The sequence below is a fragment of the Anas acuta genome, chromosome 8, assembly GCF_963932015.1.
Source record: "Anas acuta chromosome 8, bAnaAcu1.1, whole genome shotgun sequence".
Lineage (NCBI taxonomy): Eukaryota > Metazoa > Chordata > Aves > Anseriformes > Anatidae > Anas > Anas acuta.
In genome coordinates, this window is record NC_088986.1 from 21,792,086 (window position 1) to 21,807,958 (window position 15,873).

A 15,873-nucleotide genomic window follows, 5' to 3' on the forward strand; every position below is an offset into this window, starting at 1 on the left:
ATCAATTAAGATATCACAAACAAGATCTGCAGAACAGTTTAGAAAACTTGGGACAGTTGTGCTGAGAGGTGTCCCTTGTCTTAGAGGTACTGGCTGTACTCCTGTGCAGTGGAGAGCTGGGCAAGGAGCTCTGCATGGTTTTGTGTAACACTTCCAGTGTTCAGGGTGAGTCTTTTTTTTCTTTTATTGGCTCAGGTGGCAGGGGGCCCAGGAACTGCCCCTGTGCCAAGCTGCCCTTTGGGTTGCAAGTATTGCTGGATGTCTGCCCGTGCTTTCCTGGCAGAATGCAGTGCCACAGAGATTTGTAGCATTGTACAGCTTCTGTTAAAGTTGCTTACTTCAGCAGAATCTGCTCAACTGCAGAAACAAGCCTGGCCCTCAGTTTAATGAGTAAACTGTTAAATTATATCAGTGCTGTCTACCGCTGCTGAACCCTTTTTATTGCCTGAGGGGTTAGGACAGCTGCATTTTTGTTCGTGCCCCTTAGTTTACTGATTATCAGTCCCTTTAGCAGTATGAATCTTAAAAATTCCTCCTTCCTTCATAGGCCAGTAGGTTCCCTGTGCTGTCTTACGCTTTGCCAACTAATTACCTGGCTCAGTCCTGGTGGCCAGGCCTTGTTCAAAAGGGCTGAATAAATTTTGCTGCTGCTCTCAAGTTAGGCTGACACTTTTCTTGGAGTGTTGTGGTGCCTGTAGGGGCTACTGATTCCTTGCTTCTCTGACCAGAAGCATATAATAGGGAACATCTTCCTAGGAGGTTTTGATGAGGTGCAGGGCAAGGGGATAAATCTGACATTAAATCCTACATGTTGCAGCAGTTCTCCCTGACGAGCACGGAGCATGAGGATGCTGCATTTTTGACACGGTGTAGATGCAGCCTTCCCCAAGGAGCAGCTGTGGTCGTGTAAGTCCTCAGTTTCCTACGTGTGGCCTCTGTATGATGGCCTGACCCTGCTGCAAAGCCAGAAACACCCAAACCTGCTGCACCAGCCTTGCTGCGTTAGTTTATCCTGCAGCATGCGGTCAGCAAATCCAGCAGGGTGAGCGGGGAGAGCTGTGAGAGCCAAATCTGATGGGGTATAGCAACAAACCGTGCCTCGCTGGGCGAGGAGGTGCTGCGTGCAGCACAGGGACCTTCCTTGTGCCATCCCAAACCCTGCCTCAGCACCACTCTGCCTTTTGCTGAGCACATGTGGCATCATGCCGTGTTTTACCATGCTGTGAAGGTGATGCTCGCACATCCAAAAATTATTTGAAAATTAGGGCTTTGGTGCTGTGTTGACTCGCCTGCTGCAGCAGGTCTGTGGGGTTGTTGATCCTAACAAAGGGAGAACAACTCTCTAGGTCTGAACTCTAAGAACCCACAAAATACAACGGGGAGACACCTACCTTTTGGGGGAAGAAAGAACGGTTTCGGTTCCACCCTTTTTTACACCCGTGGGCCCTCCGAGCCGCGGGGGGGCGCCCAGGGCCGGGGCTGGGCTTGCCGGGGGGGGCGTTCCGGGCCTCGGGGGGGCTCCCCCCAGCTCCTGGCCACCCCCAGAGCCCCGCAGCTGGTCCATGGTGGTGCCGCGGCCCCTGCTGCAGCCCCTGGTGCCCCGGCTCCGCCGCCTGCTGCCCGGCCTCGCCATGAGCAGCGCCACCGGCTCCTTCTCCCTGCAGCAGCCCCTCAATTACCGGGGGGGGGCCCGGCTGCAGCCCACCGATGGGGGGCAGGTGGAGGAGGTCTACGAGCCGGCCACAGGTGGGGACACGCGTGGGGACACGGCTCTGCCTCGGGGGGGCTGCCCCGACCCCCGTATCCTCAGCCCTTGCAGCCTGGGACTGGCTGTGACCGTCCACCAAAGTGCTGGGGTTTGGCTCAAATGATTTCCAAATTAATTGGTTTTTCCTCGCCTGGGTTTTGGCAGACCCCAGGCGAGGTGACGAGGGGCTAACGGAGATGAGGAATGTGTGGCAGGGTGCTGGTGGTGGAAGCTCAAGGGGGGGAGCGAAAAAGTTTGTAATGCCAGGAGCTAATTAATAACTTAATATGTCTTAAGACCCCTCCAACCTACAGCATCTCGGTGAGAAACCGGTCACAACTGAGTGGGTTTTGTTTGAAACCATTGCATCCGTAGCCCGGTGCGGGTGGTGGGGCTGAAATTTGTGCTGCAAGACGAATGGTGCGTTCTGTGCCCTTCCTCTGACTCGAACATCTCGTTTGTTTCCTGCTTAAAATGTGCCCAGGCCGAGTGATAGCCAAGCTGCTGTGCTCTGGGGAGAAGGAGGTGGACCTGGCTGTGCAGAGCGCCAAGGCTGCCTTCAAAGTATGGAGCCAAAAATCGGGCATGGAGCGGTGCCGCGTGCTGCTGGAGGCCGCCAGAATCATTCGGGTATGTCGGGGGCTCGCTGCACGTTTTGTCTGCCAGCATTTTCGTGGGTTAAGGTGGCTGCTGGGGGCTGCGGTTCCAGCAGCACTTCCCGAGCCCCAGGAGGAGCACAGGAGCTAAAACCCCACCTTTGACCAGCAGAGACAGTTGGTTGCCTTGGGCAGGGCTCCCTGTCTTATCAGGCTTAGCTCAAGGCCGGTGTGTGCTGCAGCACCTTTTCTGCCTAATTCTGGCAGAAGACATAAAGCTGAAGCAATCCAGTCAGGACCCTGCAGGGCAGGTGATTTCCAAGCTGAAGTTGCGTAGCTGTCACGTCCTTAAACTTTAGGATTTCAGACCCTAATGTCATGTGGCGGGAGCATATTTTGTTTTAGCAATAAGACAATGTAGGAATGCTGTTTTCTTTCCCTTAGACAGCAGATAATACGCATGGGGAGAGGATACAAATACCCTAGCTTTATCACAAACTTGTCTGGGAGATAACACATTCCTGGACATCAGAGTTAATGCCCATTGAGGCACAGGTCTGTAAGAAACTGGACCTTGCCCCGGTGTGTACATGCGATGAGAATAGTGTTTTCTTTCTGCCAGATTTCTGCTCCTGCCAGACTCCTGCAGCAGGGTAATATTTCTGTTAAAGGACACCTCCCAGCTCTGCTGCTTTGTCCATCTTTTGCTAAATCCTCTGGATCGGTTTTGGTCTTGCCGTTTGCTGTCCCTCCCAGCTTATTTCTGTGAATTCCAGTCATTGTTTACCAGCTGGCTTTTCAGCTCAGGTTTGCTCATCTTTCAGATAAACAGAGCTGTTAAGCAAGACCAGTCTGGCAGTGAACTCAGCAGCTCTCTGTTCGGCATTCTCCCAATGGTCTCTGGCCAACTGATAAATTACAGTTGGGAATCTTATCTTTTAGATAAAATGATTACTCAAGGCAGAGCCTGGCTTGGAGGTTGCACGCTTGGGATGCAGCTAGCTCCTTGTGGCTTCTCTGATGTGCTGTCATTGTGCTGCGCCCCTCACAGGAACAGCGAGACGAAATTGCCACCTTGGAAACCATCAACAATGGGAAATCCATCTTTGAAGCCAGAGTGGACATCGACATCTCCTGGCAGTGCCTGGAGTATTACGCAGGGCTGGCAGGATCTCTAGCTGGTGAGAGCTTTAGGGGAGTTGGCTCCTTATTCTCTGTCCTGCCTCTTGTCTTCTCTGGTACCTTCCATGACACAAGACCATCTTTGGTGTCGATTCCTCTAAGAGAAGGACTGCTCCTTTTTCTGAAGATCTTGAGGGAATTTTCAGAGCTCTCTACCTAATGCTGCCATGCTCTGTGAGCTTGTTGGGGTAAAAGCCGTGTGTGTGTGTTCCCAGACTAAGTCAGATCTGGCCCCCGAGGCTCTGATTAAACAGCACGGGGCTTTGTTCCTCTCTTACTTCTGCCTGTCTGTCTCTGCAGGTGAACACGTCCAGCTTCCCGGGGGATCCTTTGGGTACACTCGCAGAGAGCCCCTGGGTGTGTGTGTCGGGATCGGAGCCTGGAATTACCCTTTCCAGATTGCCTGCTGGAAGGCTGCCCCGGCCCTGGCTTGCGGTATGGAGACTGTGCCCATGGAAGCTCCCCTCTGAAGCCGAGCGATCCTGTGGGGGAGTGAGATTTGGGGGACAGAGACACAGACAAGGATTGCCTCGAAGGAGGTGTTGAAGGGGTCGCAGAGCCTTCAGGCAGGAAGGGAAAGGAAATGGAAGGGGGAACCTGGCAGGTGCAAAGAGGGCAGGGGACACATTGGGGAAAGGCTGTATCAGAGGAGGAAGGAATGGGAAACTGGGAATGTTTGCAGTGCAGGACCAGTATCCCCATCTTCCCAGCCCTTTCTAGCAGGAACGTGCAGTTTTCCCCATTCATTGGTTGCAGAGGGTTCAGACAGAACTATTTCCTTCTCTCTTGGGGGGGGTCTTCTGGTTCTGCAGAGACAAATTCGTTGTGTAGGGTGGTTTTTTATTGGTGGTTTTTATTTCCCCTGATGCAGTTTGGGTGTTAACCCCACCTCGCCTCTGTCCCTTAGGCAACGCGATGGTCTTCAAGCCCTCTCCCTTCACCCCCATCTCGGTGGTGAGGTTGGCAGAGATCTTCACCCAGGCCGGTGTGCCCAAGGGGCTCTTCAACGTGGTGCAGGGCGGCGTGGCCACAGGCCAGTTCCTGTGTCAGCACCCAGATGTGGCCAAAATCTCCTTCACTGGCAGCGTGCCGACTGGCGTCAAGGTAAAGGCACCGTCACACTGGGGGGGACACAGGGGCTGTTCCCTTTGAGAACGTCTGCAGTCTGAATTAAACGAGTCTAAGGAACCCAGCCTGCCCTTTGTGTGCGCTGGCTGCTTCTGTTGTTGGTGAAGACCCCTGGTAGCTCTCCCCTTGGGTGTCCTTTACCCCCTCCAGCCTCCGTATAGCCCGTGTGTCACTTGTCTCTTGTGTCCTTGCTTCTGCCAGATCATGGAGATGGCAGCTAAAGGCATCAAACCCGTCACCTTGGAGCTGGGAGGCAAATCCCCCCTTATCATCTTTTCGGACTGCGCCCTGGAGAACGCTGTGAACGGAGCCCTCATGGCCAACTTCCTCACGCAGGGCGAGGTGCGTGGCCGAGGGGCAGGGGTTTGGCTGCAGGTTTTGTGTGATCCCGTTGGCAAACTGCCTTACGTGGGTCATCTCTGGGAGCTGAACGGGCAGCAAATCGTCTTCTGCTGGTGACTCGCTGCGTTTTGGCCACTTGGTGGCATCAGTTCTGCTGTGTCCAGAGCAGGCAAGAACAGCAGGACTGCCTGCCTGCTCTCTGCTGTCCCCAGGGTCAAGCTGGCTGGTTAAGCAGCTTTTTTAGGGGCTTTTCAGGGAACCCCTGCAGCAGGGCCCTTGCAGGAAGGCTTGCAGAGTGCGGTGTGCCTTGTTGTGAGCAGCCTGTTCTGTGTTCCAGGTGTGCTGCAACGGCACGCGGGTGTTTGTGGAGAGGAAGATCCTGGATACCTTCACAAAGGAGGTGGTGAAACGCACCCAGAAGATCAAGATTGGAGACCCACTTCTGGAAGACACCCGGATGGGAGCCCTCATCAACCGGCCCCATCTGGATCGTGTCCAGAACTTTATCAAGCAGGCGAAGGAGCAGGTGAGGTCGTGCTGCTGCCTTGAGACTGCCCTAAAATAATGTCTTTTTTTTTGTTGTTAGACAAGCAGACCGATCTCTCTCTTTTTTTTTTTTTTTGAGGGCCCAGGCATGATGGGGCAGCACAGCAGCAGGGATTGTTGTCCCAGAGCTGCTGCGGCTGGGTGGGATGCCCCCGTCCATGCCTGCCCACCTCCTGCTGGGCTCTTTTTCAGGGTGCCCAGGTGCTGTGCGGTGGGGACCTTTACGTACCGGATGACCCGAAGCTGAAGAACGGCTTCTACATGCGCCCCTGCGTGCTAGGTATGTCCTGGAAGTTCATGGTGCTGGCATCTTCCACGTGGGTGTCACTGAATTTCTAGAGAAAGCTGTGCTCGGCGTGACCCATCTCTGTGTGTGCCCACAGAGGGCACTCGGGTGGGTGTGCTGGAGGTAGCTGAGGTGCCTGAATTAATTGGGAAATCTCTGTGCTTGCAGGGAACTGCACCGATGACATGACGTGTGTGAAGGAAGAGATCTTCGGGCCCGTCATGTCCATCCTGCCCTTTGACACCGAGGAGGAGGTGGTGGAGAGAGCCAACAACACCAAGTTCGGGCTGGCTGGTGGCGTCTTCACCAGGTACAGCTGGGCAGCGCTGTGCTGGGGGGAGGTCAGGGGAGGGGAGGAGAAGGGAAAGACTGCGGCAACCTGATGCTCCTCTTGTGGAGTCTGGCACGGGCATGGATATCTTCTGGGAAAGCTGCAGAAATGCCAGAAGGGAACTTTGTAAGCGACTGCGCATCTCCTCGCAGCTCTCCTGAAGGGTTAGGTGGGCCCAGCCGTCCTTCAGACTCCTTCCAGCCCGTGCTTGGCCTGCTGCCTGCCTGCTGCATCTCCAGGAGGTGTTCGCCAGGAGCCTGCCATGCTGCTGAAAGCGTGCAAAGATGGCTTTTGGCTGCTTGCCGTAGCCCGCTCTGCTGCTGTCCTTGTCCTGCCCTCTCACATCAAGTGCTGTTCTGTGTGTCCGTGGGGATAGGCGCTGGATCTTTGGAGTGGGCAAGGACTGAGAAGGGCAGGACGGGCCCCAAAAAGCACCGCAACCTGCTGGGGGCCTTTCTGTAGCAGGATGTCAGCTGGCACGGGAGGAGAGGGTGGAAGGGAGGCTCCGGCTGAGTTGCTCTTTCCCCGCAGGGACATCCAGAAGGCTCACAGGGTCGTGGCTGCGCTTAACGCCGGGATGTGCTTCATTAACAACTACAACGTCAGCCCCGTGGAGCTGCCCTTCGGAGGATACAAAGCATCAGGTGAGCAGCGTTTGGCCGTGCCTGGGCTTGGCTCTGCTGCGCCCAGGGGTGAGTGAGGATGCGCCTGGGTCTGCAGTGGCAGGCCTGGGCGGCCTCTCTGCTGTGTCACGGGGTGGATACCTCACCGGGGGATGAAAGGGAAGCAGGAGAAGGGGTTGTGGGTTTGTACCGAGAAAGGAGGGAGATAAACTTTAGTTTATCTGGCTCGTCCTTGCAGGGTTTGGCAGAGAGAACGGACGGGCAGCCATCGAGTACTACTCGCAGCTGAAGACGGTCTGCGTGGAGATGGGTGATGTGGAGTCCGTGTTCTAGTGGCCCTGGGGCCATCCGGAGGGCGCGCCGGCTCAGAATGGTGAATCATTGACCCAGCAATAAAGTGCTGAGAGATTGTAAGTGCCTGGGGGTGGGGCAGAGCAAGGGCAGCATTTGGCCACCCCGCTGCTGCTGCAAGGGGAAGGGAACATCAGACTGGGAGGGAGCAACCTGGCTTTCAGCAGCTGGCACCTGCAGCTACTTCATGTTAGCAGGGGCTTCCCCCCAGCAGATCTTGAACCCTGCTCTCTCTCACCTTCAATCAAGTTCAGTCTCACCTTACTAAGTGTGACTCTCAGTGCACCTAAAAGCCCTGGGACACATTGCTGTGCTGTAGCTCTATAGACTCTTTTCTCTGGCTATATAAAAGCCTTAAGAGGAGCCTTTATTTTTTCCCTCTAGCCCACTTGTGAATCAAAATTCTGTTTTTTATCTGTGCCTCACCTCCAGGTGGGACACGATACCGTAGGGGTGGAGAGCTGATGCTGCCTGTGGCAGGCATGGTGCTGCAGATGCTCTCCTCACACAGCACAGAGGATAACCAGAGTGGTAGCAAGCGCTGACATAGAACAGCTTTTGCCTAAGACAGGCAGACATCTATTTGATTTCTTTCCTATAAGCCTACTTCTCTTTATAAGCATGATGAAATAGCAAATTTAAATGTTTACCTAATCTTTTTTAAGTAATCAAATAAACACTAACTCTGCAACATCTTATTGGCAAGTGACATGAATCAAGGAGCCCAGAAATACGGTCTGATAGGGCTGGGCTGTTGCTGTATGGGTTAAGCAAATGGGCTGCAAGATTGCTTTTCATTCACCAAAGCCATAAAAGCTGGAACATCCCTGCCCGACAGGCAGATTTCTATAGTCCTATAAAATCAGTCGTTCTGGCTTGCTGCAAAACTCAAGACAGCCCTCTGCAACTTCAAAATAAAAATACAGAACTGACAACTTCATTTTATTGAATGAGGAGAAAAACAGCCAACAGGCAATGAAATGCTGTACGAGAAAACAGAACAAGAATCCGTTTGGGTTCCCAGGCAGCCACCGCTGTCAGTTAGTCCTGGCAGGTCCAACCAAGCTGCTGGAAAGCTGAATACACGCCCGTGCCCACCAGTCCAATGAGTGCAGCGGAACCGATGGCCCCTCTCCTTCGATTTTTTGGCTCTGGAACAAGACAGATTTTATCAGTTCAGCAGCAGTACCCGGCTCTCTCATCCAGGCCGCTCCCAGCTCTGCCGCACACGACCTTGACTTGCTGCAAGCGTGTTCAGCTTTGGCTGACCTCGTCATCACCTTCAGAAAGGAAAGCTGGGGAACTGCTGTGAGTGTGACAGACCCGAACCAATACAAGTGCACAGTCAGGTGCCTGGGATGAGCCCCCCCCCAGTGTGGTTTGCTGTGACTAGTGTGGGAAGCAGCAGATGAAACTGAAGAGGGAGCAGGAACTAGAGGTTACTCTAATAATAGCCCAAACTCAGGGTACGCCTTGAGATTAGAGCTCTTGCTATTGTCAGGGAGAGCACAATGCAGCGTGCAGTCTGTGTGCCTGCACCCTCTGCTCCGCACCCTGACAGGAGGGAAGCTTTGTGCTGCCTCCTTGCCAGGAGCTGGAGAGGAGGCTGCAGTTTCCACAGCCCTGCTGTGCCGCAGGATGAGGACCCACCTCCTGTGTAGTAGCCGTAGGCATAGAGGATTCGCCCGATGATCCAGGCAACGCCGAGCCCCGTGGCAATCCGCTAGGAGGAAAGGAGAAACATGTAAGGTTTTGGAGGTTTGTTGCTGGCACCTGCTCAGCTGTTACAGCTGCCCTGCTGGGAGAAGTGACCACAAACTACAGCGGGGGTCCTGACCCAGCTGGGAATCAGCCCGGGAGAAGGGGGTGAGTGGTGTGGGGAGCCAGGGTGAGTTTTGGATCGGGTCCCTTTCGAGGCACCTCTGGGGTGCCTGTGATGTGCTGCAGGGCCTTGCAAGCCCCCCTCCACTGGCGCAGGCAGGTGCACAGGTTTCCCTGCTGTGGATTTCTGCCTTGCCACTTCATTTAGAGCTTGCTGCAATGTGGCTCCAGTTTGTCAGATCTGCCTGTGCCACTTCCTTCCCTCTCTGAAAAGGAATGTTCAAGATGGACCCGATTTGTCTGGTGGTGGTAAAGAAGAAGCTCCTGGTTTTAGGCTCTCCCAGATGAACTGCCTCCTCAAGAGCTGTCTACCTCTTTGATTTAAAAATAATCCAGGCTTTTTTTGCATCCTTTACACACCTCCTTTGGCGGTGAAGGTGGGTGGGAAGATCACAGTGTTCCCCATCTATTTTTGTCAGAAAAGCTCTTTTTAAAAGTCTGTTTAAAAAAGGAAGTGACAGGGTCCCCATCCTGTACAAAACCAGCTGCTGAGTGGCCCTGCTGTGAGCCCAGCAGGACCCTGCAGGCTCAGGAGAACCAGGCAGGGTCGGAGGGACCCTCCCCAGCTTTGGGTTGGAGGCTGTGGATGCTGCAGTTTGTCTAACCAGCCACGCTCAGGGGAAGGAAAGGGGCCTAGAGGCTGCAGTAGCGGCAATGATTTATGAAATTCTTGTGGTTTCCCTGCACGAGAGCTCGTACCACTGCATTTTCAGAAGGGGCACAGCTGTGCAGGGGCATGTGGCTGGGGAAGGAGCCTGGCTGCCTCCAGAGGGGCGGGCTTGGCCTCCTGCCTGCTCTGAGTCAGGGATTAAGGGCAGAGTTCAGTCGTGCAGCCCTGCAAGCTAGTCACTTACCGGATGGTAGATGCCCCCAGTGGCTAGGAAGAACAGGAAGGAGGGATAAACTTCCAGTCTGAAAATGAGAGAGGAGGTTACGTTTGTTCAGATTGCTTGTAGAGAGAACATCTAGGCATGCAGAGAGCTGCAAGCATCCCTTGTCAACTGATGGGCCTGGCTGCTGCGAGCCTCCACACTGAGGAGAGCTGCTCAGTGCTGTGGCCAGAGATGGAGGCACAAGCGAACTTTTTGCACAGGCTTTCAGGGACTTCATCCCTGCCCGTGCCTCTGTCAGGCTTCCACTTTGTGCCCAAGCTGCTGCTAAATGCTGCCTACCACCAGCTGCCCCAGGAGCTGCTCCCCCCAGCCTCCCTTGGACGTGCTCTGCCCCGCGTTAGCCAGGTGGACCCTGACCACGAGGAGCCAAGGGCAGTACGACAATCGCATGCGGCACTCACGTGTTCTGGTGCGCACGCTGGATGCAGTTGAATATACGCCCGTGCTCAGGATCTGTGCTGTACATGGTGGGGTACTGTCAAAGAAACACAAGAGCAGAACATGAGCAACGCAGCCCAAACTCCAGTGGCGAGGTGCAGGCCCTGTGGTGCCTCTCCCCGGGGAGCCCCGTGCTGTGCTGCTGCCTCTAACACTGACTGGCTTCAAGTTAGAGCCTTGCTCCCTACCCCGCGGCCCACAGCTATGTTGAAACCGCTGCTTGCTCCCGAATGCTTTTGTTCCACTGAGATCCCTTTGCTCCCAACACTGCGTCTGCCTTCTTCACAGGGAAAAAAGGCCGTGTGGTTTCTTGCCTGTCAGTGTTTCCGGGCTCGAAGCCTTCTGCTTTCAGCCGTCTCAGCTCAGTGCCAAGCGCCTGTTCTGCCAAGCCCTGATTTCTGCTGTGCGTCTGCTCCAGTTTGGAGAGCCGAAATGTCGGCTCCATCCCTTCTGCATCCACACGGCGGGGTAGGGAGTGCCAGCGGGGCATCCAGAAATAAACTAGGTGGTACTGAGCTTATCTGTAGCACTACAGCCCGGGAAGGCAAGGCCTGCACACCCTCTGGGCTGGGGAGGGGATGAAGGAGGGGTGCTGCAGCCAGGCTGCGCTGCCCCTGCTGCAGGAGGAGGGGATCCCTCAGACGGGGATCGCTCAGCAAGGCCTGGGGCTCTCCCTCCCCACCAGCGTCAGAGCTGCAGCCCCTTCCCGACTCGTGTGCCCGAGGAGAGGAGGACTCACCTCCACGTTGTACTTCTTGCGGGCCTTTGCCACCTTGATGGCGAGGTGCGTGACCAGGACGAAGCTGGCGGCCCCCGTCAGGATGACATAGCCGTACTCTTTGGAGAGAGCTGCCATGGTGGTGCTGGGAGGAAAAGAGAGCCCGTTACTACTGCAGGGGGGCACCGGAGCAGTGGCAGCTCAGTGCAGGCAGAAACACGTGTGTGTGTGTAAGAACTGCTGAGCATGGATCAGAGTCCTCCTAGCACAAGGACTGGCTGAAGGAGAGGAGAAACTCTCAGGGATTTTTTACCTTGTGGTGCCTGCTGGGTGTTAAGCAGAACAACCACTTGCAATTCCTGCACTTGCAGGAATTTCTCCACAGCCAGGCTGGAGATCAGGTCAGCCAAATTATGCCACTGTGCCAAGCCCTGCTTCACCTCCAGCCTGAGCAGCACAGCCAGTTCTTGTCCCAACACCTTAAAAAGCTTGCAGCAAAACCAGGAAGGGGCCAGAGTGGCACTGCAAGGGTGTTTAAAGATCTGCAACAGCTTTCATGTGAGGAACAGCCGAGTAAGTCCAGACTCATGTCGGAGAGCAGACAAGCAGGACTGGCATTCAATGAAGCCTGTAAAAGCTAAAGAGGGTGGGCAGAAACCGGTTGTTTGCTTCCAACGCCAGAACTCAGGGCCACCAAATGCAGCCAGAACAGGGATTCAAAACAAACAGAGGTGTTTTTTCACGCGATAAAATGGCCAGACAAGCAACGCTCGCTCCCAGCAGCTTCAAGGAACGGGCTCAGAGTCACAGAGAGCGGCCCCACCACCATCTGGCAGCGGTCCCCTTGCACCATCCCCACCTCTGATTGCGCCCACGTGAACGGAGCCTGTGCTGTGTCATGCACAGCACCAGAAGGCAGCGGGCACCTCTCTCCCCAGCATTAAGCCGATTCCCTCTCCAAACCAAGCCTAACCGCAGCCCGTTGCCGTGATGCAGCAAGGTTCTGGTGTCTCTGGCGCTGTCCCACCAGCACGATCTGTTGGCACGGGGGACAAACGTCCCTCCTGGAGGAAGCAGCGCAGCCAGCCCTCCAGCAGGGAGCAGGCAGTTTATTTCCCATTTGCACAGGGATTTTGATCAAGACAACAGCTGGCTTTGTCCACGTGAAGTTTGCTCAAAAATTCTTAGCATGCTGAAAACTCTAACTAAGACAGATCAGCTGCACCCACGTGCGACAGTTAGAGGCAGTTAGAGGTCACGCTGAGCATACAGACCCTTCCCGCCGCACAGCGCAGCTCCACAGTCGCACTTCCCCCTTCAGCTCCCAAGCTTGGAGAAGCCCCACGCGGCAGCAAGGACCTGGCCTTTCACCGTGCGACGTCCTTTGGAGTTTTACCTTTTATCTCAGTAGCAAAGGGCGCAGCACAGCATTAAGGCAGGGGTTATAAACCTGCTGCTGGACCTCTGCTACCGCTGCGGAACTACGCGGTGCCTTTGCTCTAGTGCCCAGGAGCCAAAGCGATTCCAAGCCGACACCTGCGGCTGCTCCCTGCTGCTGCCGCCTTTCACCAACCTTGTCTGCAGAGCAAGGACTCTGCCCACGAGCACCGGCGCCCGGCACAAGCCTAATTTTGCATCTTCCCTGCGGCAACGCTTGGGCCTGGGCCCGCGGGGGATGATGCAGCACGGCCGGAGGGCTGCGGGAGAGCTCGCAGGGAGCGCTTTCCCCCCGCAGCAACGATTCCCAGCAGGCTCGCCGCAACCACGCCGCAATAAGGACTCAGCAGGGCCGCCCCGCCTCCCCTGCAGCCCCACGTCGGGCTCTCGACCCTCCCCGCAGCCCCCCGCAGCCCCCCGGCCCCCTGCCCGCACTCACCCGCACCCCGGGGCCCGGCTCAGGCGCGGTGCGAAGCAGCCCGGGGCGGGAGCGGGGCCGGGACCGGGCTTGGCCACGCCCCGAGGCGGGGCGAGGGCTGCGGGCTCCGTGCTGCCCCCCAGGGGGCTGCGGCTTCTCCCCAGGCCGGGGGGGATTTTGCAGGCTGCTTTTGGGGTGCTCACGCGGTGGTCGTGCCCTGTTCCCTCGCAGGCGGTGCCGGGTGGGGAAGGCAGCCCCCGCTGTGCCCCGTGCCAGCGATCTGCGGGATCTCGCTTACACCCCGCAATGTTCTGGCCCAGGATGCACGAGCCCCTGTCAGCACTGGGGCTGGGTGTAAGCGGTGTTTCACCTTAAAAAGCAACGCAGTTGTAGGGAAACGTGGTACAGAATGAATTAGGAGGTGGCCTTTTTTTGTTTCTGAATGTGTCCATAAACTGGGAACCAGCACAGCGGGACAGAGCGCGCCTTTTGGTGTTTCGGGTATACTGGAGAAGCCAGCAGGCCACAGGCCCCTAAAAGTCCTGGGTTTAAGCTCTTTGCTCACACACCTGCCTTCCCACAGCAGGGAGCTCTCTGGGCTGGTCCCAGTCTGGCCTTGGTGAGCTCCCTGGCTATGGCACAGCTCCGGGGCCTCTCCTGCATCTCTGAACTCCTCACGCCTGTCCCCATGACAGGGCAGGCTGCACGCTGACCCCGCTGTCCTGCAGCCTCGCGGTGAAACAGGAGCATAAATGCTGCTCTGGGGTGCACGGCTCTGTCCGCACACCCTCACCGAATGCTCTGCCAAGGTCCCGGGTCCCGGCGGAAGAAGGAAGGCGGAGGCAGCACAGCGAGTGAAACTGGAGCACAGAGATTTTCATCTCTGGCAGTTTTATTTCGCTTCAAAAAAAAAATAAATAGCATCTAAAGTAGGGCATAATGCGGGAAATCATCCAGGAAGGGCCTGCCTTCAGTTCCCAGGACGGCGTTCGGAACGCTTTGTAGGGCTGGTCCTAAGTGACCGCGTCTTCCTCCTCCTCATCCTCCTCCCCCTTGGAAGTGTGCACTTGGTAGATGACGGCACAGACGCCGGCCAGCCAGGCCACCACGGTGCCAGCAAAGAATATGCAGAAGCCAACGAAACACAGGAAGATGTAGTCCTGCTTGTGCAGCTGGGTCAGGCAGCTGGAGCGCAGCTGTACCTTGGCTGCAGGCAGCTTCCAGGCACGGAAGGCTTTGGGAGTGTAGCAGGTGATGTTGTCAGCATCTGCAGAGAGAAGAGCAACGGCACGGTTCTTTTGCCTGTTTCTAAGGCATTAGTGAGTAGGAGTGCTGCTAGAAAAAGGACGGAGCAGTTTGCTAAATTGGAAAATTTCGCCACGCTTCACAGCCTCCTCCCTCCACAGCCCAGGAAAAATCAGAGTTGCACCTCTGCCAAACCACAGCTGCCGGAATGATTTCTGTGGTGGTGTCTCCATGGGAAAATATCGATGGTCGGATTATGGGATCGTGACAAACTGCTATAGCTCACTTTTATTTCAATAGAAGAGCACTTGTAGGTTGCTTCTTTTTTTAAAAAAAAAATCTTAGCTTCTGAAGTGACAGAGCTAAATTGAAAGAGGCCCTTGGAGACTAGAATAACGAGGCTTGCATGCAGGGAGTCAAGTTTGAAAACTAGAGTGGTTTGCAATTAGGCATAGTCTCACCTGCTTTGTGAGAGAGAAAGAGGAAACTCATTACTGATTTGGTTGCACTGAAGTAATGACTATGTCCTGTCGTATTCTAATACAACAGATGCTGGCTTTTCCCTCTGAAGTCAGCAAAGGCTGCTTGTGGTGGAAAGCACTGTCTCCTTTTTGTTTCTGTAGAAGCACAGCGTCCCTCTCCTCTGCCTGCAGTTTAACACCCTGCCAGCCACAGTTACGGCGCCAGGCATTTCGTGTATGGAAATGGGTCAGCAGGGAGCAGTGTGCTCACAGCCCTACCGAGGTCAGCAGCAAAACTCCTGCTGGCTTCCACAGCAGCACCCTGACTCTTCCTGCAGACCCTGGCCAGAAGAGGGGCTGACTGGGTTTCAAGCCAGCTTTTCAGCATCGAGCAGAACTGCTGTAGCAGGACTGCAAAGAACAACGGCCTCCCAGGGGTGCTGCGCAGAAACAAGGGCAGTATTCAAGGTGAATGAGACACTGGAGGAACTGGAGAGCCTAGGACTGCAGGGGCTGCACCAAGGAGGTGAGAACAGAAGCAAGAACAGGCTGCAAACATTGCCACAGTGTGGAGGGGGGTTAGCTGCCTCACCTGGGAAATGCACGTTGCTGTCTGCCATCCAGGTGATGAAGGCCAAAAAGGAACAGTTGCAGTGCCACGGGTTGTCACTGAGCCCCAGAAACCTCAGGTTGGGCAGGTCCCGGACGGTGCTGGTGTCCAGGAACGTTAAGCCAGTCCGGCTGACATCCAGGTGCCTCAGCCAGGTGTTGTTGGCAAAAGCATCCTTCTCGATCGCTACGAGGTTGGGGTTGTCCGAGATCTTCAGCACCACCAGGCTGAGGAGCTGCGAGAAGGTGCCGAAGGTGACCTGCGTCAGGTTGTTGAAGCTGAGGTCCAGGTAGACGAGCTTGGCCACGCCGATAAAAGTGAAATCCAGGTCGTCCCCTAAGAGGTTCTTCTGGCAGTCCAGGTAGACCAGATCAGCCAGGAAGCTCAACTCCACCGCCGGCAGGTAGGAGACGTTGTTGGCTGCCAGAATCAGCTGCCTGGTGTCCAGCGGGATGGCTGCGGGGAACTCCTGCAACTGTCGCCCCGTGCAGTTCACCTCCAGGTACCCACAGCTGCACCCGCTGGGGCAGTGCGCGCTCCCCGCTGCCTGCCCCGTCCCCAGGAGCAGCAGCAGGAGGAGGAGGAGGCTGAGGGGCCGCCATCCACCTGAGGGAGACATGGCCTCCCGCCTCACGCACCG

The 15,873-nt window shown here is 55.7% G+C and overlaps 3 protein-coding genes across 3 annotated transcripts; 1 reads left to right on the top strand and 2 right to left on the bottom strand.

The window, feature by feature from the left end:
• Window positions 1-1,505: 1,505 nt before the first annotated feature.
• ALDH9A1 (aldehyde dehydrogenase 9 family member A1) lies at window positions 1,506-7,825 on the top strand. The gene is made up of 11 exons (XM_068689681.1): window positions 1,506-1,746; window positions 2,232-2,377; window positions 3,395-3,524; window positions 3,826-3,960; window positions 4,433-4,629; window positions 4,855-4,995; window positions 5,333-5,521; window positions 5,734-5,821; window positions 5,996-6,137; window positions 6,690-6,802; window positions 7,020-7,825. The coding sequence occupies exons 1-11, from the start codon at window positions 1,563-1,565 to the stop codon at window positions 7,112-7,114; spliced, it is 1,560 nt and encodes a 519-aa protein (XP_068545782.1). The 5' UTR covers window positions 1,506-1,562; the 3' UTR covers window positions 7,115-7,825.
• A 228-nt stretch (window positions 7,826-8,053) lies between these two features.
• On the bottom strand, window positions 8,054-13,092 carry MGST3 (microsomal glutathione S-transferase 3). The gene is made up of 6 exons (XM_068689685.1): window positions 12,939-13,092; window positions 11,084-11,207; window positions 10,308-10,381; window positions 9,868-9,925; window positions 8,783-8,855; window positions 8,054-8,283 (listed from the first exon to the last, which is right to left on the bottom strand). Exons 2-6 carry the CDS (start codon window positions 11,198-11,200, stop codon window positions 8,174-8,176), a joined length of 432 nt encoding a protein of 143 aa, XP_068545786.1. The 5' UTR covers window positions 11,201-11,207; window positions 12,939-13,092; the 3' UTR covers window positions 8,054-8,173.
• Window positions 13,093-13,775: 683 nt separating this feature from the next.
• LRRC52 (leucine rich repeat containing 52) lies at window positions 13,776-15,852 on the bottom strand. Its single transcript, XM_068689683.1, has 2 exons — window positions 15,216-15,852; window positions 13,776-14,184 (listed from the first exon to the last, which is right to left on the bottom strand). The coding sequence occupies exons 1-2, from the start codon at window positions 15,850-15,852 to the stop codon at window positions 13,931-13,933; spliced, it is 891 nt and encodes a 296-aa protein (XP_068545784.1). The 3' UTR covers window positions 13,776-13,930.
• Between the last annotated feature and the right edge of the window lie 21 nt (window positions 15,853-15,873).

Coding starts and splice junctions, on each gene's coding strand:
- ALDH9A1 (XM_068689681.1), top strand. CDS start 1,563: ATGGTGGTGCCGCGGCCCCTGCTGCAGCCCCTGGTGCCCCGGCTCCGC. Junction 2,378..3,394: donor AGGCCGCCAGAATCATTCGG/GTATGTCGGGGG, acceptor CGCCCCTCACAG/GAACAGCGAGACGAAATTGC. Junction 5,822..5,995: donor CATGCGCCCCTGCGTGCTAG/GTATGTCCTGGA, acceptor CTGTGCTTGCAG/GGAACTGCACCGATGACATG.
- MGST3 (XM_068689685.1), bottom strand. CDS start 11,200: ATGGCAGCTCTCTCCAAAGAGTACGGCTATGTCATCCTGACGGGGGCC. Junction 9,926..10,307: donor CAGCGTGCGCACCAGAACAC/GTGAGTGCCGCA, acceptor TCTCATTTTCAG/ACTGGAAGTTTATCCCTCCT. Junction 8,856..9,867: donor CTGGGGGCATCTACCATCCG/GTAAGTGACTAG, acceptor CTTTCCTCCTAG/CGGATTGCCACGGGGCTCGG.
- LRRC52 (XM_068689683.1), bottom strand. CDS start 15,852: ATGTCTCCCTCAGGTGGATGGCGGCCCCTCAGCCTCCTCCTCCTCCTG. Junction 14,185..15,215: donor CAGCAACGTGCATTTCCCAG/GTGAGGCAGCTA, acceptor TTCTCTCTGCAG/ATGCTGACAACATCACCTGC.